Raw genomic sequence first — 26,349 nt, 5'->3', positions numbered from 1 at the left:
TCGACTTAGGAAGAATTACTTCAGGAAGAAAATGCAGGCATTTCTGTATGAAGATTTATCTATAATCTCAGATGATTAGTAGACAATCAAAGTGCATAAGAGTAGACTCGTGATTAAGGACGCCAAGACGTTAAACCGAACCGCTTAAGCTTATAGAGTGAGCTTAAGATGAGCTTTGAGAGTAGTGTTTTCAAAGGGACTTTTTACCTTTCAAAACTCTTTACCAAACCACTCATCATTCTTACAACTCTCCACCAGCCCTGAAGTGACAAATTTAGAGACTAAATTCACAACAGTCCAATCAACAAATCCACCAAGTTCTCAATGAGATTAGCATTTGGATTCATAATTCTAACAAGGTCTTCTAAGGACTACGTCCAAGTCGGATGTCGTGTCCCGGTTAAGGAAGGATGACAAGTGTAAGAGTTCAAGTCTACCACTAACAAACATGGTTTCTTTGGGTTCTCTTTCGGTCTTCCCCTTAAGGCTTCTAAAACGCGTCTGTTGCCAATAGCCCAAACCCATCCCTAGTAGATATTGTCTGATTCAGCCCGTTACGTATCGTCGTCAGCCTCACGGTTTCAAAACGCGTCTACTAAAGAGAGGTTTCCACACCCTTATAAGGAGTGCTTCGTTCCCCTCTCCAACCGACGTGGGATCTCACAACAAGTATAACCTATACTTGACCATTCAATACAACAAGAACAGTCATTTTCAGAGTCTAATCATCCATATAACTTAACCCAGAAACAAATTTCACCCAGTATCCTAGACAACATTATCAGATTATCATACTTTCCTCTATACAGAACTTGAAGATCATCATCGCTATTTTGATGAGAGACATTCATTCCAAATTTGTTTCCCCAATCTAGATGAAAATACAAAATCAACACACAAGATGCTATGTCTTCAATTACATATAACATAATTACATTAAGTTATTGAAAGCAAGAACAGAAACAAGTTCACCATAGCCATGCTCTACTAAACAAACATGAAAGTGGGGAAATACTTAGCAAATTTGCAACATTCTGATAGACCGTATGTTCAACTTTGTTCCAATGGAAAACTAGACGACAACTAGACTTAGAATCGCTTCTGGCTTCAAAAAAACAAACCAAGGAAACCCATTACAATACGAGAAGCAATCTCGAAAAACAGAGATTTCTAACCTTAAGATTCCACCGGTTCCGCAGATGCAGACTTCATCCCGGCCTCGTCCTCTTCCTTCAGCGCCACCATAGCGCCGCCGATAGTACCGCTCTCCTTCTCATCTGGAAACCGTACCACCACCACAGGACACACACAATGATGGACGCAATAATCACTGACACTACCAAGTCCGCCGTCTTTACCGCGCCTTGCTGCACCAAAGCCCCGACTGCCCATGATTAGGGCATTGAGCCCTAATCTCTCCACTTCCAAACACAGCCTCTCTCTCATGTCATGATCCTTCACTATGTGAATCTTGTACGGAATCTGAGCATCTTTTATAGGTTTAGCTAGATCGGCAGCTTTCGAGGCAGTGAAAGCATCAAAATCGTCCTCCATTTTACGTTTCGACCGCTCGCTGCGATTCTGATTTTGATTATTATCAGCATCGCCCGCATCCTCATCATCTGAATTATCACCAGCAGTCTTCAGAGAAATATCAATGGCCCCCCAATCGGCGCCGAAGAGTACGGAGGTAGGGCTAACATGGAGAAGAATAACAGCATCACCAGGGCGAAGGTAGTGTTGAACAGCCCAGCGGACAGCATAAGCGCTCTCTTCGGAAAGGTCAACGGCAACGCCTNCGGCGGGGGTGGTGGCGGATGGGTGGCGAGGGGAAGCCGGATGGTGAATTTTGATGGAGGGAAGTTGGGGGTCAGGATCTAAGGTGTGATCTCGAAGCTGGTGCTGAGGATCCATGAAGAAAAATCGAAATTGGATGGAGAAATTGTGGGAAATGGAAGCTCAGAGATATCCGGGAAACTTGTTCGGAATGGAAAACGAGCGTAGAAGAAAACGAAGATGGGGAACGTCTTATAGAAGATTCTATGTTCGTGGGCTTTTATTAAATGGGCCTTCTTTTGCTGGTCGGAAATGAACACAAGAAAGCCCCATAATCTTGGGCCTAATCTTACCTCTGGCCCAATTCAAAAAAAATTATTCCTATTTTTAGTGGATACATTCAACCCCACAACTTGCACCAACCCAAAACTCAAACTATAAGGGTTAGGTTGGGTTGGATTAGCATTCCGGGTAGGGTTGGGTTCATTTTCCTGAACTCGAACTGAATCGGTTCGATTTTAGGTTCGTGGATAAAACTTTCGGGTTGACCCGAGCCAAATAAAAATATATAAATTATACTAAGAATCCTTCCATATTAATATGTTTGCCAGAGTCGTACTCGGCCTCTCTAAGGACACCCACGCCACGGATATACATTTTTTCTTATTATTATTTTGTTTAATTTCTTTTATCTTATTTTATTATTTTTAATTTCTTATTTTATTTAGTTTAGGGCTGCCGTGCAATTAAAATATTTTATAGTATGTTTATTTTTGTTATTACAACATTTTTAAACTAATCATTTTTATTGTTTATTTAATTTGATCTATCCTTCTATTTTTACTTTTTTATTTTAACGAATTCTCAATAAATATCCGTATTTAGCTGTCTTTAGTTTTATGACAATGTTGAAAATGTTAATATGTTACAATATTCGTTTGTCATTTTTTATTGATTTTTTTTTATGTGAATAATTATATATTGATTTGTATTTATTTGCGAACTTTTAATATATTTTTATCTAAGATTATATCCGAATAATTATAAATTGTGGATAAATAAAACTTAAAAAAAAAATGTCAACTTGCAAACCAATCCAAATTTTCGATTTTCCAAAAATTGAACCCAACCCAACTGTACCCAACTTTTATAATCTGGGTTAAAAAAATCTAGGTTGGTTGGATTCTCGAGTCATATAAAAACCCTCACGAATCACAGTGTTTCAAACGTCGTTAATTCATTCGATTCAACCATTGTTATTTAGACATTTATGTAAGAATTTTGAGCGAACAACAAAAAGAATTGAAAAGCTATATCGGGTAAGGTCGAAGAAGAGCAAAGGAAAGATGGTTGAAGAGGCAATGGAGAAGACAGTGCGCCTTCACTAGCAGAGCCCTTGGGCTGCTGCCGCTGCTGCTATCAATCTGCTACCTGCTGCTATCTGCTTGTTTCTGTTTGGTCCATATTTACACTCAGCTCAGGTATCACTGGGGGTTCCATGGACTGCTTGTTTCTTCCCTTTTGGAATTCTATTCTAAATCAGCCCTCCCATTGCCTGCTGCCCCCAGAGCTCACATTCTCTTGCTTTCATCCCTTTCCTAGTTTGAATTTCTAGTCGGATTTCTTAAACTAAAACTTATTTGTTCCGGTATTTGTTCGGGTTCGTTTCTTTAGCAATAAGATGGGGTTTACTCGGATTAACAATAGTCGGGAAAACTTCTTGTAGCGATTCTTTTCGACTATATAGTATGGAATCGTCCATGTAAATGCAGGTTCCACTGAGTGGCTCCCCTAAGTTTGTGTGGATTAGATGTCATGTAGATCTACTGAGAGATCCTACGTTGGTTGGAGAAGAGAACGAAACATTCCTTATAAGGGTGTGGAAATCTATATGTGACAGATGTGTAAAGCGAAAATATTTGTTAGGGGTGGACTTGGACCGTTACAAATTGTATAAGAGATAGACTTCAAGTGGTGTGTCAGCTAAGGAGTGGATTGTGAGATCATACATGGGTTGAGTGTTAGTTAGGATGCTGGCCCAAGGAGTGGATCGTGAGATCCCACACATCGGTTGGGTGTCAGCTAGAACGTTGCCCCAAGAGGTGGATTGTGAGATCCCACATCGGTTGGGTGTCAGCTAGAATGCTGGCCCAAGGGGTGGATTGTGAGATCTCACATTTGGGTGTCAGCTAGAACGCTAGTCCCAAGGGGTGAATTTTGAGATCCCACATCAGTTGAGTGTCAGCTAGAACGCTGGCCCCAAGGGGTCGATTGTGAGATCCCACATCGATTGGGTGTCGGCTAGGCTGTTGGCCCCAAGGCATGGATTGTGAGATCCCACATCGGTTCGGTGTCAGCTAGAATGCTGGCCCCAAGGCGTGTATTATGAAATCCCACGGTGGTTAAAGATGAAACATTCCTTAGAGTGTGAAAACATCTTCCTAACAGACGCGTTTTAAACAAAAATTATGAGACTAACAACGGATACGTAATGGGTCAAAACATAACATATCTACTAGTGGTGAGCTTGGAATGTTATATTCACAGACCCTCGGGAGAGCAGCTCCAACAGAGTGAGAGTATTTCTAACCTTTACTTGAACTTTCAAAGTTTCTATCTAGATTGTAAATTTCAAAAACAAAAACAAATATTTAAAAACTCGTTCAACTAATAGTAATCAAACCGATAATTATAAAAACATGTTTTTCGTTTTCGGAATTCGACTTTAGAGATTAAAATTTTAAAATGTATAAAGGGTTTATGTTGAATTATGAAATTATAAACCCTAAATTTGTTCAAAGTAAATGCTGATGAACATGAAGAACATCCCATTTAATAAAAATGGGATGAACAAAATGAAATGTATATAAATGGGTGTCTGATTCACATGGAAATCATGAACAAAAAAGGGATTCCGCCATTTTTGCATCTAAAATGAAAGCTTAAGAGACAAATCAAGAACAGTGGAATTTCTGGTACCGCCATTAATGATATCACTGCAGCTCGTAGTAATACAAGAACCTTCTCCATGATCCACCGCCTGTACTGCTTCTTCTTCTTCTTCTTCTTCTTCCTCTGCAAATAATCCCAATTCTTCATTTGGCCTTTTCCGCTCCTCGAACTCTGTTCCTCTGCCATTTTTCCTTGGAAAAAACTCATACTCCATTAATGTACTTCCTTCACCGCCGCCGCCGCCGCCCTTCCCTGCCACTTTCCGGTGTATTTGCTTAACCCCTGCTCCGTCCTGTTTCATTACACCGACAAGAAGATCGTTAAATTTCGGGTTTGTTTTGGAATTTTATGATCTGGGTTTTTCTGGGTTTTGTTTTTGAATCACCTGGTTGAAATTTAAACTGAAATCGAAATCTGTGGCGGCGGAATTTGTACTCAGACCGAGAAAATCGAAACTCGCGGCCGCCGGTGGCGGCGGCGGCTCTGCATTTCCGATAATGTTCTTCTCTTTCATTGTATTGCTGAAATTGACTCGTTTCTTCTGGGAATAAAAAATCGCGATGTTAAAATTTCAAATGGTTTTTGAAAAATATATATTGGATTATAGAGATTTTACCTTAAAACAAATATCACAACGATCAGAAACACACGGCGGAGGAGGCGGTGGCGGTGGTGGTGGAGGCGGCAAGTTTGGGATTGAAGAGAGCTCTCTGGTAGCCTCAACGCTATTTCCAATCAAAAGTCTGGGGTCCACCATGGCTCCACCGCCGTGTGGAAACGGCTCCAATGTCATCAGTCCACCGCCGCTGCCAAACCCACCATTTCCGATGAAACCCAAAACGCCGGTAGCGTAGTCATTACCTCCGGCGGCGGCGGCGGCGGCGGGGAACTGCAAGGGGAAATCGAGGAGGAAGGGGGAGTGGGATTGGAAGGGATGGGGAGGGGAGATTTCGGTCATTTTCTTCCACCGTTCTTGAAGCCTTAACCGTTCGAGCTGAGCAACGCCGAGGCCTCTCTGCGGCGGTTTTTTGTGGTGGGGATTTTTGGCGGCGGTTTTTCTGGCGGCTCTGGTTTTGAGGGGCTCGCCGGGCTTGGTTTCTTCGATCACCACCATGGGAGACGCCATTGAAGAAGAATCAGAGGTTGGGTTTGAGAGATTGGGGGTTTTAAGGCTCAGGACTTCTAGAGAGAGAAAGAGAGAGGGAGGAGAGAGAGAAGAGTAAAACATGCAGAACTGCCTGTCTAATGGGACATCGCCATGTTTATAGTGATCATGTTCCCATTATGTGTGTAATTTTTTTTTTTTTTTTTTTACTGTTTCATTCATTTAATTTCTAAACTTTTATAAGTTAATTTATATATATATATATATATATAATAAAATTTTAAATTTTGTTGCAGAGAAAAAATTGTATCACTTTATGTCCTATTTATCAGTAAATTTTAAATAAATATTTAATAGAATTATATATTTTAAATTTTAATTATTTTTAAATATATTTAATAAATTTTTAAATTTTGTTCCATAGAAAAAAATTATATCATTATGTCCGAGATTTTAAATATAATAGGAAACTGTCCCTCCTAATTCTTAAATTGAGTGATCTGTGATATATATATATATATATATATATATTCTATGTGGCCACTCTTTTTGAGGTGGTCATCCAACCCCTATCAAAACCCTAACCCTGATTAATACGGACTCGACTTGTTGCCCTTACTTATGTTACATGAACACGACTCTCCACAATGATATGATATTGTCCACTTTGAGCATAAACTCTGGTGGATTTGCTTTGGGCTTCCCCAAAAGACCTCATACCAATGGAGATAGTATTCCTTGATTATAAACCCACGATCATTCTCTAAATTAGTTGACGTGGGACTTTCATCATCGTACAACTGAAACAAACAGGCCAAATTTAAGGGCTTGATTGAACTGAAAAAGCAATGAGAGTAAAAGACCATGAACTTGATACACGGTTAGAGCTTATATGGTCATGCATGTATTTTAAGAAGATATTGTACGTAACCCTTCATATCTAGGGTTCAAACCAAGATTTAGAATCCATATTCGACGCCCCATGACCTCAAAATTTCCATGCATCTCCAACAACACAATCATTTTACTTACTTGACTTGAGCCCCGACTAACCCTACAGACTAACCTAAGTTTTTCTAGCACGTATTGTATTGACTAACATACAACTCGAACATAGCATATCATTGATTCTCACGGCATCCCGAGTCGAGAATCTCAATATATAGAAGTATAAATTGACCATCCCTCCTAAAAAAAAAGAGGTGCAGCTAGTGTTAGGTAGGATTGCAATGATGTACTTTCTTCATATGTGCCCTTAAATTCCAAAAAGCTGAACCCTCTAATGTCCCAATTTTTTTCTCTCTCTCTATATATATATATATATATATATATATATATATATAAATTAACCTATACCTATTATCAAATTTATTTTTATTAGGCTTTAATTAACCTGCCTTTTCCAATAATTATTATAGGAAAAAAAATAGATTTAATATATATTTCGTACATTAATAGAAATTAAAGGATAAAAATATTAATATAATAATATTCACATATTTATTAATTATATATAAATAAAATCAATATTAATAAACTATAATCCAAATATAAATTAGTGATTAGTGATAGAGAATAATCTTTATTAATTAAAAATTATTTTTTTTAATATTTGAAATAAATTAAAAAAAAAAGATTAAATTTTGATTAGTTTATTAAAAAAAAAAGGTAAAAACAAGGGATGATTAAATAGCCAATGGAAGAGCGACACGTAGGATTTCACGCAAGTGATGCCTTGATAATATGGCGGTCAAGGGTTGTGTAGAGGAAAAGAGCCCAAACCGCGTGACCGAACCGAAGCGTGTCGATGCGATTAGGGTGAAAACAGACAATAAAATAATAATAAATAAATTGTTTTAATCCCTAAAAAATAGGTTTTTTTTTAATTAATTAAAAAAAAATTAAATACCCAAGTTTGTTTAAAAATTAATAAATCCATAAAATATAAACTTATTAATCATTTTTTAAATTTAAAAATTCATTAAATATATATATAATTAGGAAAAATAAGTAAGTTTCAAGTATTATTTATTAAATATAAAATTAATAAATTTTTAAAATTAAATAATTCATTGAGATATATATATATATATATATATGAAATAAATAAATAAATAAAAATTATTGAAATTAATGATTCGGATCGGATGATGGTGATTGGCGAAAGAGATTGTGGTGTTGGTTTGGGAGTGGGGACCACAGTGAGGTGGTCCCTACCCAATATTGAGAGTGGGCTAAGAAATAGGCGGCTGAGGAGGAAGAAATGAAAGGTGGGTTTGGCACGTGGGAAGGGAGTGTTGACACGTGTGAGAAGAGAGAGAAAGGTTGCTGGGTTTGGGCGGACACGATGGATTCTTGGTTTCTGGGGAGCAGATTGTGGCCTTTTGCCTATGATTGGTGGATGGAATCCCTCTCTCTCTCTCTCTCTACCTCTCTCTCTCTCCTCATTATTATTAATTAAATATTTTTTCTAATTTAATTTTGAAATAAAAATTTATTAAAATTTTGGATGCAAACCCGAACTGTTTGATGCCTGTATGATACGTTGTGACTATTAGACGAACACGACTCCCCACAATGGTATTATATTGTCCACTTTGAGCATAAGCTCTCCTGGCTTTGCTTTGGACTTCCTTACCAATAGAGAGAGTATTCTTTGTTTATAAACTCATGACCATTCCCTAAATTAGCAGATGTGGGACTTTCATCATCCAACCGTGACATTATTCGTTTGGGTCTTACTTACTTTTTCATTCTCATAAGGTTTATAGGTTACGGGAATTGGTTATTGTTCTCGGAGAGGAGCTGACAATACTAGACCACTTTGTGGATCATCTCGTGCTTGACAACACTATACATTGGCTAAACCCTTACATCAAAATGAGAAACCGAAGCGTGTTCAATTGGAATGGTCTTAGTTTTTGAATATACAAACTGTTTTCTTTTAGTTGTGGTCGCTCCCACTTTAGCTAGCTGGTTAGCTCGTAAAATTTAGAGTCGTGATTTTGGTCATTTTGGGGTTCGGTCGAAAAGGCTGATGTACTTTAGAAGCTTAATTCTATTAATGGATGTGGGTCCCACTTCAAATGCTAAAGATTCTACATTTTATTATATGTTGAAAAAAAAGAATACTAAACCATATAGAATATATGATTGAATTATGAAGTTAGATGGTAAATGAATTTGTCATTAACCTTTCATGCTACAATCCAAACACAATTATATACGAACCCGAGCGTAAATTTTAACTGTCGAAACACCTAGAAAGCTCGGTAAAAATGAAAAATTGAAACCCTAGAATAAAAGAAGGGTTAGAATTGTGGTTATTACGAAGACGTGCCTATGTTACAGTAGCAATTTTAACGAAGAACGTAAATTTTAACAGTTGAGACAGCTAGAAAGCTTGGTAAAAAATTAAAAACGTTGGAACAATAGAGGCAGAATTGAAAAAAAAAAACCCTAGAGTAAAAAAAGGGTTATAATTGTGGTTATTACGAACACATGCCTTCTTACTAGTAGCAATTTTAACGAAGAACGTAAATTTTAACAGTTGAGACATCTAGAAAGTTTGGTAAAAAATGAAAAACGTTGGAACAGTAGAGGCAGAATTGAAACAAAACCCTAGAATAAAAGAAGGGTTATAATTGTGGTTATTACGAACACGTGCCATGTAACAGTAGCAATTTGAACGAAGAACGTAAATTTTAACAATCGAGACATCTAGAAAGCTCGATAAAAAAACGAAACACATTGGAACAGTAGAGGCAGAATTGAAACAAAACCCTAGAGTAACAGAAGGGTTACAATTGTGGTTATTATGAACACGTGTCTTCGTACCAGTAGCAATTTGAACGAAGAACGTAAATTTCAACTACCGGGACATCAAAAAAGCTCGATAAAAATGAAAAATATTAGAATAGTAGAATTGAAACAAAACCCTAGAGTAAAAGAAGGGTTAGAATTGTGTTTATTACGAACACGTGCCTTCGTACTAGTAGCAATTTGAACAAAGAACGTAAATTTCAATAATCGAGACATCTAGAAAGCTCGATAAAAAACGAAACACGTTGGAACAGTAGAGGCAGAATTGAAACAAAAACCCAAGTTAGAATTGTGGGTATTACGAACACGTGCCTTCGTACCAGTTTCGATTACAACGAAGAACGTAAATTTTAAGAGTCGAGACATCTAGAAAGCTCGGGATGAAGAAGTTAAGAGCAGAGTGGTGGTAGGGGGTTTAGGACCACACAAAGGGGATAGACATAATCATATTTATCAAAATTTAGATCTCCATCAATCTCAAGAACTCAGATCCTCTCTCGGAGAGAGAACAGAGAGAAAGAGAGAGGATGAATCTGGGCCGTTGAATGTTGGGAGTGTTAGTTAGGGTTGTGAGGACTAAAATGAGTACAAAACAAAATGATGAGAGGTTGAAGCAGAATGTGTCTGGGAGATGTCTGGTAATACCCATGGATAAATGGATTATTATTTTTTATTTTTATTTTTTACCCAATTCTTCTAATTCTTCTCTCACATAGTAATAATAATAATAATAATAATGATAAATAGATACTTCATCCCGATACTAATATCTGTTGGATGATGAGAGCTTATGTTCAGAGTGGACAATATTATATCATTGTGGAGAGTCGTGTTCGTCTAACATGGTATCAGAGTCATGCCCAATAGATTGGTAAATCTTCAAATGTTGAACAGAGAACTCCAAAAGAAAAGAAGTCAAGCCTCCTCGAAAGCATAGTAAAAAATTATTAAGACTTTAAAGGAGTCGAGCCTCAATTAAGGAGGGGCGTACTTTGTTCGAGGGGAGGTGTTGGATGATGTACATCGACTAATTTAGGGAATGATCATAGGTTTATAAACAAAGAATACTCTCTTCGAATGATGCCTTTTGGGAAGCCCAAAGCAAAGTCATGAGAGTTTATGTTCAAAGTGGACAATATCATACCACTTTGAGCATAAGCTTACGTGTGTAGTTACGAGCTTTGTATCTATTTGGATCTTGAACTTTTAAGTAAGTCTTCGGCTTTATAAAATGTATTGAATAGACACCAATTTAAAAAATTTAAAATCTATTAACCACAAAATTGAAATTTAAATGACTTATTAGATTTTTTTTTTTTTTTTTAAACACCGTTAAAAGTTCAAAATAATTTAACCTAAGACTAATATTTTCCCGCAAACCATTGAATCTTTGAAAGCAAGTTGCACCTAAAGCCTTTTAGTTGAGGGCACGTATACCTGGGCATCATATATCGATGTTTCCACATGCAACACCCACAGACTATGATTGATGCAACAATATAAGCAAGAGAAGTTGGCAAAATAGATCCATAACCTTGGAAAAAGGAATGGCTTTACGAGCTAGGTACAGGAGTCCCAGCCCTGAACCTATTGGATGTTGGTGGATTGCTCGAGCTGCTCCCACGACAAGAGCAGGCCACTGCGTGCAGGTCAAGGAACGAACTCGAAACAGCCCCTTAGAAATTATATTTTGTTTGAAGATTGAGATATTGTTATTTCTTTTAAAAACAATAATGCAAAACATTAACCAAAATGCAATTTAAATAAGAAATAAAAGACATGTGAATTTGAGAATGAACATAATTATGATATTAAAACAAATTCGTCTATGTAATTTACATATTAAGCAAAGTAACACTTCCGCATGTTAGACATACAAGACTCTCCACAATTGTATAATATTGTCGACTTGGAGCATAAACTCTCATGGCTTTGCTTTGGGCTTCCCTAAAAGGTCTCACACCAATGGAGAGAGTAATCTTTGTTTATAAACTCTTCATCACCCAACACCTCCCCTCGAACAAACTACGCCTGCCTCCCCTTAATTGAGGCTAGACTCTCCTTAAAAAAAAATGGTCTATGTAATTTACATATTAAGTCCACGCTTTGAAAAAGCGACACTTCTGGGAAGTTTAAATGAAGCACATAACATCCATTTTCCTGGTGCCACAAGTCGGACCCTTCGCATATCAACATCAACAGCAACCTCAGTTAGTGCAATTCTTATCCTCTGCAATATTCATATCAATTGTTGCAACATAAGCAGTCATATTGTAGGAAAAGGATGAATGAAGGACGCTCAAATTGAACATTTTAGGATCAAACCTCGTGAAAGTCGAATTCTGGATCTCGAGCTTTTGAGAATCCATAAACATGGATCGTTGGCGATATGAACTCTAAATCCGATCGGTCTCTTAGTATGCCTTTGAAAGTATCTGCGGTGTAGGAAAAGAGGCGGTAATGGGACGACAGGATTCTATAATCTTAAACTAAAAAATGATAAAAGAGATCAAAAAACAGACGTCTGAAACAGCCCAAGCCCACCGCTAAGCTACCATGGGGGTGGATTCCCAAAACCTCTCCCTCGTAGACGCGTTTTAAAACCTTGAGGGGAAGTCTAGAAGGAAAAGCCCAAAGAGGATAATATCTACTAACGGTGGGCTTGAGCTATTACAAATGGTATTAGAGCCAGACAACGGGAGGTGTGCTAGCGAAGATGCTGACAGCTGTTACACGGACTAAATCCTAGAAGATTTTATGACATGGCATGAGTGAAGGTTGTAGTATGATGCTGATGTGAGTGTGAGATATAGGTGGGAGAGGGAAAAGGGATTTGGGTCAAACCTAGATATTCAGCAGCATCCTTTGGCAAATTCATGACAACTTGTGTAATTTTTGGAGCTTTCTCACTTGCAAACATAGCGCTGATGAACCTCCTTCCTTCCATGTTAAAAACCTTGAAAGTGGTAAAACAGAGTAATGAATGAGAAGGAATACTACCCTGACACTATAAAGATGCAGATTAACAATTGAGGAGAATATCATTCTGTTAGGAACCACGAACCTCCACAATGGTATGATATTGTCCACTTTGAGCATAAGCTCTCGTGGCTTCGCTTTTGGTTTTTCCAAAAGGCCTCATACCAATGGAGATGTATTCCTTACTTATAAACCCATGATCGTCCTCTTAATTAGCTAACGTGGGACTCCCTCCCAACGATCCTCAACACATTCTACCCTTTTCCATCAGACGAGAAAACATGATCAAAGTTGCAAATTTTAAAGATATCATACCTCAATCTTCCTCTCGAGCTTATTGAGAACACTATTTCTTTCTAGATATTCAACCGCATTTGGGTTCAAATCATTGGCATATACTTTCTTTACTATTCTTGCAGCAGATATGGATATTGGACCGACACCAGCAAAGACATCACCTGATGATTCCCATTTCAGAACAAGTGGTCAATTATTATTTTTGCCTTATAAGAGTCGTCGATGGCAGAAAGTAAACTTCAGAAAACATTCATAAAACTAAGACGAAGAAGTTCTAAGTGAATCTAGGACAAACATACAAACAACATCTTTGCACGTAAAGCCACTTAGTAGCCTGTGTCTCTCAGTTGCGAGCCTTGAATTCCAGTACCTATAAGGAGAGAGAGATTAAAAATCCTTCCCAAAATTTTGAACTTCTAATCTTACAAATTCCTTCAATCATAATTCATCTATGAGTTTTAAGAATCTTTTCAAGAGATTATCACCTTAGGCGCCTTAAGGGAATGCTAAAATCACCTTCATCGTGTTCGAATTCAAAATCAGTTCCGAACACTCGAAAATCATTCAAAATCAATTTCATCTTAATTTTACACTTTCAAACATAATTTCAATAATTGAAAGTGCGTCTGAGAGTGATTTTGCTCGTGACTAACCATGTCAACATCATATCCTAAAATCGCGTTCCATGACTATTCCAAATATTGTTATTAACTTATCATGATACTTGATAAAAGGGAAAGAAATAGCAACTAATTTTATACTAGCTTTTGCGGAGAGAAGAACTTACACTGTTGCTAAGTCCAAATGAAATCGTAAACCATTCTCAACTACAGTGGTCACAAGGGAGTGGTTCCCAGCTAAAACTTCAAGTTGCATTGTCCTGTAATCATTGTTGATGACATCAATCTTATTCACTACTGTTTGTATCTTTGGCTTATTTTTATCCAAAACAACCTGAATGGGAAGGCTACTTTCTTATGAGAACAAAATTGAATTCCATTATATTTGATACAAGACATGTAAACTAATTTACCTTGGCTATAAGCTTCTTGTATGGGAGATGTTCATCTCTAAGGTTTAGGTGTGCAATATGTCCAACGGTTTCAAAGGCTGAAGGAATAACCATATCCTTTGGAAGCAAGGCCTCCAAAACCTGAAAGCAGTGCAAAGGACTTTCAATAGTGAATTTTAACAGCCAATTTGTGCAATCTGACATTTATCAGGCAGGGACGAACAATATACTGATATCATTTAGCCAAAATAATAAAGCTTTATCCGACTCGGGAAAGGGGTATATGGTTTAGTCGGGAGCTTGCAAATGCAATATAATAATTGAAACTATAGTTTTTTTTTAACATAAAAATCAGTAGAATGTGTAAAGCAGACAACAACTTATAGAACAAAAGATACATATGCGTAACGGTGAAGATTTTATGTTGATAAAGATTAAATCCACCGCTAGCAGATATTGTCCTCTTTGGGTTTTCCCTTTGAGGGGACGGGTTTCCCCTCAAGGCTTTAAAACGCGTCTGCTAGAGGAAGGTTTCCACACCCTTATAAATGGTGGTTTGTTCTCCTCCCCAACCAATGTGGGACATCACAATCCACCCCCTTCGGGGCCCAGCGTCCTCGCTGGCACTCTTTCCTTCCTCCAATCGATGTGAAACCGCCCCCAAATCCACCCCCTTTGGGGCCCAACGTCCTTACCGGCACACCGCATCGTGTCTACCCCCCTTCAGGGAACAGCGAGAAAGCTGGCACATCGTCCGATGTCTGGCTCTGATACCATTTGTAACGGCCCAAATCCACCGCTAGCAGATATTGTCCTCTTTGGGTTTTCCCTTTCGGGCTTCCCCTCAAGGTTTTAAAATGCGTCTGCTAGGGAAAGGTTTCCACACTCTTATAAATGGTGGTTTATTCTCCTCCCCAACCAATGTGGGACATCACAGTATCGCTATTTTTTTCTAGTTCAACGAAATGCAGGAATGGAATGGAAGATTCGAACTTCTAACTCCTTACTCAACAGTATATGACTAAACCAGTTGAGCTCGGCTTAGGTACCACCACGTTGACATATATATGTTAATATGAGTGTGTATGTGTAGCGTGTATGCCCGTATCCAATTTTTAGAAGATAATATGTTGTCACATTTCCACCTCTTAGCTTCAGAAACATTCAGATAACCAATCAACCATGTAAAGAAATGATTTAACGCTAAGTTTACTGAAACTAGAATTCTTGAATCAAAATGAATTGACACATAGAAAACTGAATAGATTTAGAGACTAAAACTAAGCAATCAAAATGAAACGATATAATGAATTAGATTATAAATAGAAAACAAATAACAAGAACACCAAAATTATCCCTCTTGTGAGTACCTCATTCATCTGCCAGTAATCATAATATAAAGTAAGCCTGCACCTCACAAGCTCAATCGTTGATTTCTTGCTTTCTTGGGTTTCTCCTTTCAGCAGAGCCTGAAGTACAAGAAACCAGAAAATTTTGATTCTAAAATACAAGAGCGACCAAGATAAGGTTCTCATCAACTAATGTTGAACAAGTTCTCATATCAAAATGTTGAACAAGTAACTATCTGAACACGGATCAAGAAACATGAATGAAGTAACAAATTCTCATATCAAAATGTTGAACAAGTAACTATCAAAACACTAAACGCAGATCAAGAAACATGAATGAAGTAACAAATTCTCATATCAAAATGTTGAACAAGTAACTATCAAAACACTAAATGCAGATCAAGAAACATGAATGAAGTAACAAATTCTCATATCAAAATGTTGAACAGGTAACTATCAAAACAGCTACCTTAATCGCCTCTGGAAGCTCTTCTACGCCTTTGTCTGCATATCGTTCGTCCAAAAGCAACAATCTAGTCGAACCCCTCCATTTTCCACCCTTAAACTCATCTCCCAACAATCCCTTCATATCATCCACTTCCAGTTCCTCACTCTCCACGACCTCCACAACGGCAAATTCACTTTTCCCCATTCTTTTAATCCCCTCGTCTTTCCCTTCTTCCTTCTTCTCCTTCTTTTTCTTCGGCCTCGACATTTTCGCCAAATGTCTGAAGTTCACATACCCTTTAGAATCGAACGTTTTCACTAGCTTTTCCCTGTACAACACGGGACTCAGAGGCCCCCCATCGTCCTCAGCTTTCCCATAAATTCGCCGGTGCAGCGAATCAATATCAACTCCATCTCCGTCGTCGGAATAGCTCCGATTCTGCTCTCCCACAAGCTCTGCCAGTTCGGCCTCGACCTCGTCGCCGGGAACTCTTGCAATATTGCGAATCCGTGGCCAGTTCAAGAGATGGCCACGTAGCCGATTCTCAAGCTCGAAACAACCTCTAGAAGGAATTCGAAGTGCAGCAACGTCAAAAATCCGAATGAAGGCATCTTCATCTAATATTGCCTCTTCACTTTTCTCGTTCTGCAACCGCTCCCTCTCCGGATTTCCAATTACGGTCTTGATAACAGGTTGAAAGTTATCAAGAGGAAGCTGTCTGGATACCGATGGAAATGGATGGTGGCCCTTGCGAAGAGAAGGTCCATAGGAGAAAGTGTGGGCGGAGAATTGAGATTGGGAGTGGATTATGGTGGAGGAGAACGGTGGGGTGAAGTATATCGGGAGAAAGCGCTTCGACGGGAAGATGAATTTCGGTGTAAAGGCGGTGAGAGGAAGCGACTGTGGCCTGAGGAAAAGCTTTGTAACCATAATCTCACGGGCAAGTGATTCAAGCTACTGGTTAGAAGTATCCATGGCGACTACGGATTGAAGGTTGAAGATAAACCAAAATTTGAGGAGGGTTTAAGATTTAGACAAGGCTTCTTTTGTTTGGGCCGTCTTTGGCGGTAAATATGGGCTGCTCAGTTCCGTTTGATTGGTTTAGTACCAAACAAAATAACTAGAAAGAAAAAATACGAAAATTAAAATATTATTTAAAGGTTTTTTTTTTTCTTTTTGTCGATTATCCTAATTTGTGAGATCCCACCTAGATGGGAGAGGAAAACAAGTGTCGGCGAGGATGCCGGGCACAGACGGAGTGAATTGTGAGATTCCACATTGATTTGAGAGAATAACGAGTGCTGTCACGGTCATGCTCGTCTAAGGCGTGTTGCCTATGGCCGCATGCCCATGTCAAACCTTTTATGTCTTCCCATGTTCTAGTTTTACTTTTCTATTTCTAGGGAGTATGAGGTTTCGGAAAAAATGTCTAGACCTGCTGGACATGAAATGCCTCACTACAGGAGGATATGACTAGTTGTCAACTTCTCCCTACCAAGAGTTATATACTGTGAGCCGTTGTTCGTTACTCTTTTGCTTGCATATATAACGTCTCTTTCAAAATCTCTCCTTCAAAAATCTCTCTCTGCCCTCATTTTCTAAAACCTTCTTAAACCATGGCTAGAAGCTCGAGCATACGTCGTTTGCCCGTAGGCGATTTAAGAACGAATTGGCTTAGCTCACTTGTCGTTGGAAAGTGAGTGACACAATCGCAAGTCCGCTGCTATCAAGAGTGCGATTGTGACACTAGTGAGGATGTTGGGCCCCGAATGGGGTGGATTTGTGAGATCACACATGAGCTGGGAGAATAACAAAACATTCTTTATGAGGGTGTGGAAACTTTTCCCTAGCATATGTGTTTTAAAAAGCTTGAAGGGAATCCCGAAAGGGAAACCCAAAGAGGATAATATCGGCTAGTGGTGAGCTTGAGTTGTTACAATTGGTATCAAAGCCAAACACCAAGTAATGTGCCAGCGAGGACGTTGGATCTCGAAGGGGGGAAGGGTAGATTGTGAGATCCCACATCGGATGTAGAGGAGAATAAGTGTCAGCGAGGACGCTAAGCCTTAGAAGGAGTGGATTGTAAGATCTCACATGGGTTAGGAAGGAGAACAATTATATTTCACATACGGGCAAGTCAAGAGACTAGTTTTCTAAAATTCATATATTTAATTAAATGATAGTCTATATAACCGCAATTTTGGTCGGTAGACTTCGTTAAACCAAACAAGAAAGTTATGATTTGTGCTCAATTCTAAACCAAACAGTCGTTCATAAAGGTACATATTCACACTCGAATACCAATTCCAACTTAATATTGACTTTAATTAGGAGTGTATGCGGTCGAGCACTAGACCAACTCGAGCTTTAGTTGTAGGCCAACGTTTATGGTAGTTGATTGACCTTCATTTCGACGCCATATCAACAGTTCGTTCGATATTGTAAATTGACTTCTAAGCAAATAATTTTTTCAAATATAATACTTTTGACTTTCATTACAAATACATGTGTTGATAAATGAAAATCTTTACCACTACAATTGTATGAAAAATAAAGATTTATTAATTTGAACCCAACTCAACTATAATTAAGGTTCAAATCCCCAACTAAACATATTTACATTGCGATTTTCTATGAGAAAGAAAAAAAATTAATGTAATAATTGACAAATTAAGTTCGGTAGTTTTTATTTAATTGATTTTTTGTTAACGTCTGTGATGAACAAAATCGACAAGGACGTTTTTCAAATTTGTAATGAAAAAATGCAAAAATCGGGCGTTGGTACCTTATTGGCGCCCTTTCGCTGTTATAGATCAATCAATGCGTAAGGTTGAATTCCGAGCAGCTAAACGGTCTCGCTTCAGAAATTCTTCCATGATCTCAATGTCGTTGTATTCGTCGGAACTCATCGCCGCCGTACTGGCCTTGTCGTCCGGTGACCTGAATCCGAACCTCCAGCGGTACAAACAGAGAAGCCAAACCGAAGTGCAGATAATAGCTCCGGTTTTCCCCCATAAAACCAAGCTTAGAAGACATACCAGTAGCACAAACCAACCGCTGAAGATTTTTCTGATATCAATCTGTGTGTATAGTCGATTCGATGCAGTTGGATAGAGTCGAAATGATGCGTCGCTTTTTTCCGTGGAGGAAGGAGACGAACTGTAGAACGAGGAGGATGAAAATGGCTCAGGACTACGGGTAGAATAGTTGCGGTAATTTAGATCTGAACCACTTCTTGATCTGCTGCTAAACCAGGGCGGAGCTAGATGCCTTTGAGACTCCTTCGAATTTTGATATTGTTTCGCTTTCCTTTTTCCAATCTTCTTTGCCTGCAACACACGAACAACATCCGGAAATCGCGTCGGTAAAAAATCAATCGTACAATCGAAGTAAATCAGTCGCGTAAAAAGAAGAACAGAGAACGAAATTGATGCGTTTCATTTCGATCTCAAAAGGCGTTTTAAATCGGCGGACAAACCAATGAAGTTCCGAATATGACAGCCCTAACCGCCCGCGACCAAGCACCGCGACCGCCTTTCTTTTTCCAGCGACTGGAATCTTCATCGCCTCGATCCACCGGCAGCACATTGTCTCTCGCCGTCATGAATGGAAAAACCTGCTCCTCTGGAGCGCCATGGCCGACAGGGCTACCGGAGGCCGCCGCTCGGAAACACGGAAACAATTTGTTCCTCTTCTTGGATTTGGTTACAACGATGGACTCCATTTGACATAAAACTCAAAACTCAAATCTCTGAGCAGTTTGCGAGGATTTAGCAAGGCATTTTGGAGGCTAGAAAGTGTAATGGAATTGGAGAATGAGAATCTGAACTTGAAGAACAGTTGGTGTTGTGTTCATGGAGGAGAACGAGTGGATGGCGTTGGAGATTTGGAGCGCTGGGGGCGGGCGAGGATATAGGGCGCGCTTCGTCTGGCTTCACCGTTAAAATATCTTTTAAACTAATAATATAAATGTCTATAATTTTCTAATCCCTAAAATGGATAACTTAATTATCTTATAAATAAGTAATTAATTATATCCTCTCTCTCTCTCTCTCTTATGGGTTAATCTAATTTATTATTCAATAAGCATATTTTAGTATATTTAATTAAAATTTTATAATTCATAAATAGGTATATGTGTTATCGTACCATGTTAGATGAACACGACTCTCCACAATAGTATATGATATTGTTTACTTTGAGCATAACTTCTCGTGACTTTACTTTGGGTTTCCCCAAGATGCATCATGCCAACGGAGATAGTATTCATTGATTATAAATCCATGATCATTCCCTAAATTAGACGATGTGAGACTTTCATCCAACAAATACTACTGGTAAAAGTTCGTAAGTATATTTAACTTTTCATGTATTATTGACAGTTTATAAAGTTATAATTGTGTAATATATAAAATTTATGAATATTTTATTAATTTAACATATGTGTGCGTTTAAAACACCGTTTCTGATTGGAAGATTTTTCAGAGTTATTTTATGTCATATACTTATGTGGATGACATCATCTCGTTACGCCATGTATGAAAATGCATGTATATACACGTGCTAAATTATATATAATTTTTTATTTTTTATTTTATAAAAACTAGTTAAACTAATAATAAAAAAAAAACAGCACAACTTTGTATTTTTTTTTTTTTTGTCTAAAAAATATTTTTAATTTTTAATTTTTTTTAATAACATTTAAACTTTCAAAATTTCAATAACATTATTAAACTTAACAAAATAAATCTAAAACATTTTAAATTTCTTTTGAAACTTACACGATATTAAAATATAATATTTAGAAAATATATTATAAAAACAATATATTTTTCACTTCAATTATTTTTTTTAACCCAGGGTTAATTTTAAGATTTATTAAAAATGAAACGAAGTAAATTCAATGGGATTAAAAGTTAAAATAAAATTACTGATATTTTAAGCTTTCCTTCCTCGGTCTTGCGTTGCGCGTATCTTTCTAGAATAAGAAACGAAAGCGAGGAGACGAAGAAAATGGAAAAATCGCGCGGCATATAAAAGCTCTGTTCCTCATCATTTTCCCCGCTACTTCCGCAGTGTGAGCAACAGCGTATTCAGTTTCTTTCGTTTTTTTCTCTCTTTCAGCTTAGGGCAAAGGGAAAGGAATCTATTCTTCCTCTTTCTGCACTCTCTCAATCCTCCATATCCATTCCAATTTCGCACAAATGACCGACGCAATGGACCTGCTTCGATCTAATCTCTCGCGCGTTCGGATTCCGGAGCCTACCAATCGTATCTACAAGCAGGAATGCTGCTTGTCTTTCGACACGCCGGTATTATCTTCTTCTTTTTGTGTGTTCCGTCGTCGTTTTAACTGTCTTTTTTCTGTTGAATCCTTCATTTTGTTTTACTGCGCTGGAATTCCGGTGTTCAGTTGTGAGAAGCTCTGTATTTGTTGAGTGTTTGCTTCAGAACTGTTTTTGTTCTCAAGGAAGTAGCGATTCTGGCCTTTTCGTGGATTTTTGCTTATCTGGATGGTTATTTGATTTGAACATTTGGATTGCAGTTGTTTTGAAGCTATAGTTGTTAATGCCTTCGTTCAAGTGTCAATTCGTAAAAGCTCTACTTTTTTAGTGACTGTATTTGTTTTCTTTGTCATTATTGATTGTTCGGAGATTTGTCCATGCAATTCAGTCATACAGTGAGTGNAAAAAAAAAAAAAAAAAAAAAAAAAAAAACGTGAATATAGTTCAAATAAATAAAATATATGGTTAGATTTAATCTGTAGTAAGATATTAAGAACGTTAATGGTTGTTTCATTGTGAACAACAGAACAAGTAAGCCCGCAAAATACCCGGCTAAGATTCAAGAATATGTTCAACCTAACATTGTTCATAGTTTTCCTAGCTTGAATAGAAAAACATTATCTTCAGATCAAGGAATATAAATGACATTCTTATTTCCATGTGTACGAAAATATTGGATCAGTAACATTTACCTTGGTCAACTCCATGGACTCTTCTATGCCTTTGCCTGCATATTGTTTGTCCAAAAGCAACAAGATGCTTTCCATTCATTTTTATGACGTCCTTCACTTTTTGTCTGGGGAAGCTCTTCTTCTATGCCACTGTCTTATGATGTTTGTTTTCTTTTGAGTTTCAGAGATCAGAAGGTGGTTTGTTCATTGATTTGAATACATTTCTAGCTTTTGGGAAGGATTTTGTAGTTTGGAACTATGAGAGGACTGGAAATCCTGTGTATTTGCACATAAAGCAAAGAAAGAAGTTGGTTCCTGAAGACAGGCCTTCAAAGAAACCTACTCTCTTAGCTATAGGTATTTTTTTTTTACCACAACGTTTATTAATCTTAATCTGTCTTCTTCTGGTCACCTTTCTTATGTGATTGGAATACATACCCAATTTTTATAGCTTTTTGTATTTTTCTAATAAGTTGTTGGTACTCTATTAAGTTGTTGCTTCCAGTAGCATCATTGGTACATTAGTAAGTTGATGATATGACTCACTTTTACTTATATGTAGAAATAGGAATATTTGATAACTTTTTTCCATATGAATTTAGATAGGGAAACATAGTATTGTCAATATGTATAGATAATATTTTTGGTCAGAAAGGACTTCTCATTGATTGTATAAAAGATGAAAAAAAGGTGGCCAAAGATCCAACTCTAGGAACTTACAATGCAACGACTCCAAGAGAGATTTTGAAATGTGGATCACTATAAAAATTGTCAGTCTAGTGTACTACCAAGACGATGATAAAAGTTTAGCTAGTGCTCAAATTTCTTCCCTAACTTCAGATTTATCCATGGGAATCCTGTTATTTGCATTCAAGCTTAGCTCCCATAGCAATGATGTGCCAACATTCATTTAGATAAACCTCGACTATTTTTTACTTATGGTGTATACCACTTGGATGAACAAAATGATCCTAGTTTCCTTACCTTTTTTTAACAGACCCAGCATGTTGTCGTAAGGGCCTTAGGATTCTCTGATTCACCTCCTCTGCTATGATTCCCTAAAGATTGAGTGCCTACAATTTCTTTTTCCAAAAAAACTAGGGAGTCTTATGTCACCGCACAACTTTTGGTGATTTCCAACTGTTTACAAACCTTGCTTTCGCATGTGAAAAGAGTGGCTTGAAAGAGTAACTTTTGGAACTGTCAAGCGTCCGAGCTTTTCTATTTTATTATAATCCTTATTTCTAATCTTTAACTTAAGTTGGTTATCTTCAAACTCTTGCTCAACTAGACCTCTGCTGTGAAATTTAGATTCCAATTGCCATCAATCATCACTGTGGTTTCTTACCAAGGATTTTTTTTTTCAGAGTGCACAGTTAAACAAATTTTAAGTGTGTGTTCAGAAACCCCATTATCTTCCCCGTGGGTTATTTTTTAAAAAGTAAAAAAAAAAAAAAAAATAATAATAAAAAAGTGCCACATTAGTTTCTGGTCAGTTAATTAACATAAAGCGGATGGTAGGGACCAAAATGCTACTAAACCCATACCTTGGGAGTTAAAATGTCAAGTTTGAAAACTCATGGACCAAATTGCTACCAAACTCAAACCTTAGAGACTAAAAGTTTATTTTCCCCTGAAATCTACTTGTTTACGAAGGAAGAGCGGTTAGGATAAAGGTAAGTCTCTATAAATGTGTCACCCGAGTAAAGGGGGTACATGAATGAACCGAGACCACATCCGAAAGAGAGCAATCTTGAGAATAGGATGACTAAGAAAGGCTTAAAAGAATTGAAAGTCACTACCTATACCAACAAGGTGCACCTTCCTTTTCGGTGGAGTTTCTTCGGTGGAGTTTCTTCGGTGGAATTATAGAAACTCCATGATTAAACGTGCTTTACTTGGAACAATTCTATGTTGGGTGACCTCTTAGGAATTTTCGTGGGATGCATGTGAGTCAGTAAAAAATATGCTGGAAGGACTCGTGTTGATCTATGGGGATGATCTTCACTCTTAAGAATCGAGGAGTAGCTAACGTGATCATGTCACAGGGGATGCAACATAATGCTTGGATCATCAAGTGCCAAATCCGGATTTTGAATTTTGTGCATAGGGCGATACAATAAATAATAACAGGATAGAATGAAGATCATTTTCTGTTAAGAAAAATAAAGTAGTAACGTGCTATTATCCCTCATTCACTAGGCTAACAATTGAGTTTGCTTACTGATGGCAGCCTATCTATGGTATTGATATCCTTGAGTTTTTCAACTTGTTCAACTTCAGATGTTGTAGGATCTAGTGGGAGTGCCGTGTCATTGGTCCAGGTTTACATAGGGCTTACTCACTCGTGGTAATAAGACGAACGAAGCATTATAATCTTTGCTTCATGAACCCTTTGCACTCCCCATTTCCAAAGCGTTTTTTTATCATTCTATTACTTTTTACTAAATATATGATTATTTTTTCTTTTCAAATTACAAATAACATTCCGTTTTAAATTTGTTTTGCACTCATATTAGACAAGATGATTGTTTCCCATTCGTGTAAATGTTTCATTGTATAATAATTAGTTTCTTTGCTTACTTATTTGAGTGATTATGATATAATTGGTATAAAGAAACTGTAATCTTCACGGTCCAAGCTTTCAAAATTTGGTTTCTGTTGCGTAACCTATTTTGGTTAAGAAATTAAATTAATTTGTTTTAGCATTCTGCTCTCTTCAGTTAATACCAAGTTTTGTTCTCGTGAGTAGTAATGTGGATAAAGTGCTTTTACTGAAATAATATTCTCTACTGTACACCACCAAGAATGCATATCATGAAACTTCCTAATAACGTAATTTGGGAACATCCATTCAATACTTGTGATCCTTATTGTTATCTTTCTTCAGGAGTTGATGGTGGGTTTGATAACAATGAACCCGAATATGATGAAACTTATAATATAGTGATACTGCCTAATTATGCTACTCTTCCATTTCCTTCTGTGGAGCTGCCAGAGAAGGTGAAAGTCCTTTCCCCACTCCCATCCCTTATCTGGAGCAGAAAACTTTTTTTGTTAATATTTTAAACCCAGGCTCATGCTGCGATTGCAGGTACGGTTGGCAGTTGATGCTGTCTTATTGGCTGAGAGCACTGAGAGAAAAGAGCAACTTGCAGCATGGACAGCTGATAAGAAGCAGATTAGTTCATATGCAATGAATCTGCAGCAGATTGACAATGGTGTTACAGTTCCTCCTTCTGGATGGAAGTGTTCGAAATGTGATAAAACTGAGAATCTGTGGCTTAATTTAACCGATGGAATGATCCTTTGTGGGAGAAGAAATTGGGATGGAACAGGAGGTAACAACCATGCTGTTGAGCACTACCAAGAGACTGGCTATCCTCTTTCTGTTAAGCTAGGGACAATCACAGCTGACCTCGAAGCAGCAGGTAATGTTTTGCTTGATAAAGTTGTCAATTTCACTTGTAATTATATTCATTTTGATTGAGACACAAAAAACTCTACTTTATATGGGGGATGTAAAGTGAGTTTTTCCTTATCCGTATCCTGGTATGTTTCTCCTTTATTCTTGTAATGGGAGGGGTAACATTAGAAATAGAGTGAAAAATAACTTTTCTTTGTGTGGGAAATGGAGAAGCAGAGAGCGGATTGGATCGAGGAAACAAATGAGTTATGGCATAAGGCGGTGACTTGTATTTATGGGAAGGATTAGTGTAGATGGACTACATAACACAAGAAAGTAGGCCATGCATGGAGTCCTTGCTGAAACATTTTGAATGTTTATTTTTATTTTTATTTTTGCATCATGCAGAATCTTTCAATTATTAGTGTTGATAATGGTAGTAAAACCTCCTTTGGGAATAACGTTTAGGGTGTTTCCTTTGGTTCTTTGCCAAACCATTTCTTTCTGTTTTCCTTAATGATGGGAATTTTTGGAAGAAAGTAGTTCTGTTACTTTGCACTCGTTTCGTCTTTTATCACAGCTGATACATGTTTGAATTTTAATTGTGGGTGATGTTTTTGTGGCAGCTCAGATGTTTACTCTTATCCAGAGGATGATAGTGTCTTGGACCCAATTCTAGGACAGCATCTTGCTTTCTTTGGCATTGACTTTTCATCCTTACAGAAGGTTGGGTATTATCTAACAGAATGCTTGGAGAGCTTGTTTAATCTTGCAGGGAGCTTATATGTTGACAAATATGGAAACTGGATATTTTTAGTACGGATCAAAAGTTATTTGTCGTGGTGTACTGTAAGCTGTATTTGCAGTGTATATCTTGATCTTATGATGTGGTTTTTCTGCAATTTGCAATGGACCCACAATCTTTGTAGGATAGGAACTTTATAATGGTTTTGATTTAATTTTTGCACCTTGTTATGGCTATTATCTCATTATCAATTTTCCATCTGAAATGAGGCAAATATTAGTTTATAATTCTAATGCTATTACATGATAGAAATGTTTCATGCTCATAGGAGAGAAAATTATGATGCAATTTTTTTCCCCAGTGAAAATTGAACTTAAGAGGGTTTGAAGATGCCATTGAGATAAGGGAGGGAAAATGGTAAAGAAGATACTAGAATAAGTATCCAAAGAGCATGACAAGGACATCAGACAAGAAGTGACAAGCGGGGAAGGTTTGGGGGGGG

The 26,349-nt window shown here is 37.5% G+C and overlaps 4 protein-coding genes across 4 annotated transcripts in view; 1 reads left to right on the top strand and 3 right to left on the bottom strand.

The window, feature by feature from the left end:
- Positions 1–882: 882 nt before the first annotated feature.
- LOC111796644 (universal stress protein PHOS34-like) lies at positions 883–2,008 on the bottom strand. Its single transcript, XM_023679360.1, has one exon. The coding sequence runs from the start codon at positions 1,912–1,914 to the stop codon at positions 1,177–1,179; it is 738 nt and encodes a 245-aa protein (XP_023535128.1). The 5' UTR covers positions 1,915–2,008; the 3' UTR covers positions 883–1,176.
- A 9,450-nt stretch (positions 2,009–11,458) lies between these two features.
- On the bottom strand, positions 11,459–16,766 carry LOC111796605 (tRNA (guanine(37)-N1)-methyltransferase 1). Its single transcript, XM_023679302.1, has 9 exons — positions 15,762–16,766; positions 15,314–15,412; positions 13,965–14,084; positions 13,719–13,885; positions 13,231–13,301; positions 12,950–13,092; positions 12,500–12,611; positions 11,981–12,090; positions 11,459–11,885 (listed from the first exon to the last, which is right to left on the bottom strand). The coding sequence occupies exons 1-9, from the start codon at positions 16,668–16,670 to the stop codon at positions 11,742–11,744; spliced, it is 1,875 nt and encodes a 624-aa protein (XP_023535070.1). The 5' UTR covers positions 16,671–16,766; the 3' UTR covers positions 11,459–11,741.
- Positions 16,767–18,322: 1,556 nt separating this feature from the next.
- Positions 18,323–19,645, bottom strand: LOC111796643. The gene is made up of 2 exons (XM_023679359.1): positions 19,219–19,645; positions 18,323–19,069 (listed from the first exon to the last, which is right to left on the bottom strand). The coding sequence occupies exons 1-2, from the start codon at positions 19,462–19,464 to the stop codon at positions 18,554–18,556; spliced, it is 762 nt and encodes a 253-aa protein (XP_023535127.1). The 5' UTR covers positions 19,465–19,645; the 3' UTR covers positions 18,323–18,553.
- Positions 19,646–20,749: 1,104 nt separating this feature from the next.
- LOC111796598 (ubiquitin carboxyl-terminal hydrolase 14-like) overlaps positions 20,750–26,349 on the top strand; it is an 11,515-nt gene continuing 5,915 nt past the window's right edge. The window contains exons 1-5 of the mRNA XM_023679294.1: positions 20,750–21,052; positions 21,882–22,053; positions 24,587–24,699; positions 24,791–25,127; positions 25,734–25,828. Coding sequence (XP_023535062.1) covers positions 20,945–21,052; positions 21,882–22,053; positions 24,587–24,699; positions 24,791–25,127; positions 25,734–25,828 — 825 coding nt within the window. The 5' untranslated portion in view covers positions 20,750–20,944. The remainder of the gene's footprint in view (positions 21,053–21,881; positions 22,054–24,586; positions 24,700–24,790; positions 25,128–25,733; positions 25,829–26,349) is intronic.

Source organism: Cucurbita pepo, chromosome LG06 (genome assembly GCF_002806865.2).
Source record: "Cucurbita pepo subsp. pepo cultivar mu-cu-16 chromosome LG06, ASM280686v2, whole genome shotgun sequence".
Lineage (NCBI taxonomy): Eukaryota > Viridiplantae > Streptophyta > Magnoliopsida > Cucurbitales > Cucurbitaceae > Cucurbita > Cucurbita pepo.
This window is presented reverse-complemented; position numbering and strand designations above follow the sequence as displayed.

Excerpts from the sequence above, each read along its gene's own strand:
- LOC111796643 (XM_023679359.1), bottom strand. The coding sequence starts at position 19,464 with ATGGAGTCCATCGTTGTAACCAAATCCAAGAAGAGGAACAAATTGTTT. Across the intron at positions 19,070-19,218 it reads TCATATTCGGAACTTCATTG|GCAAAGAAGATTGGAAAAAG; the intron begins GTTTGTCCGCCG and ends CGTGTGTTGCAG.
- LOC111796605 (XM_023679302.1), bottom strand. The coding sequence starts at position 16,670 with ATGGTTACAAAGCTTTTCCTCAGGCCACAGTCGCTTCCTCTCACCGCC. Across the intron at positions 14,085-15,313 it reads ATTACTGGCAGATGAATGAG|GTTTTGGAGGCCTTGCTTCC; the intron begins GTACTCACAAGA and ends CACTGCTTTCAG. Across the intron at positions 13,093-13,230 it reads TACGTGCAAAGATGTTGTTT|GTGATGTCTTTGCTGGTGTC; the intron begins GTATGTTTGTCC and ends GGGAATCATCAG.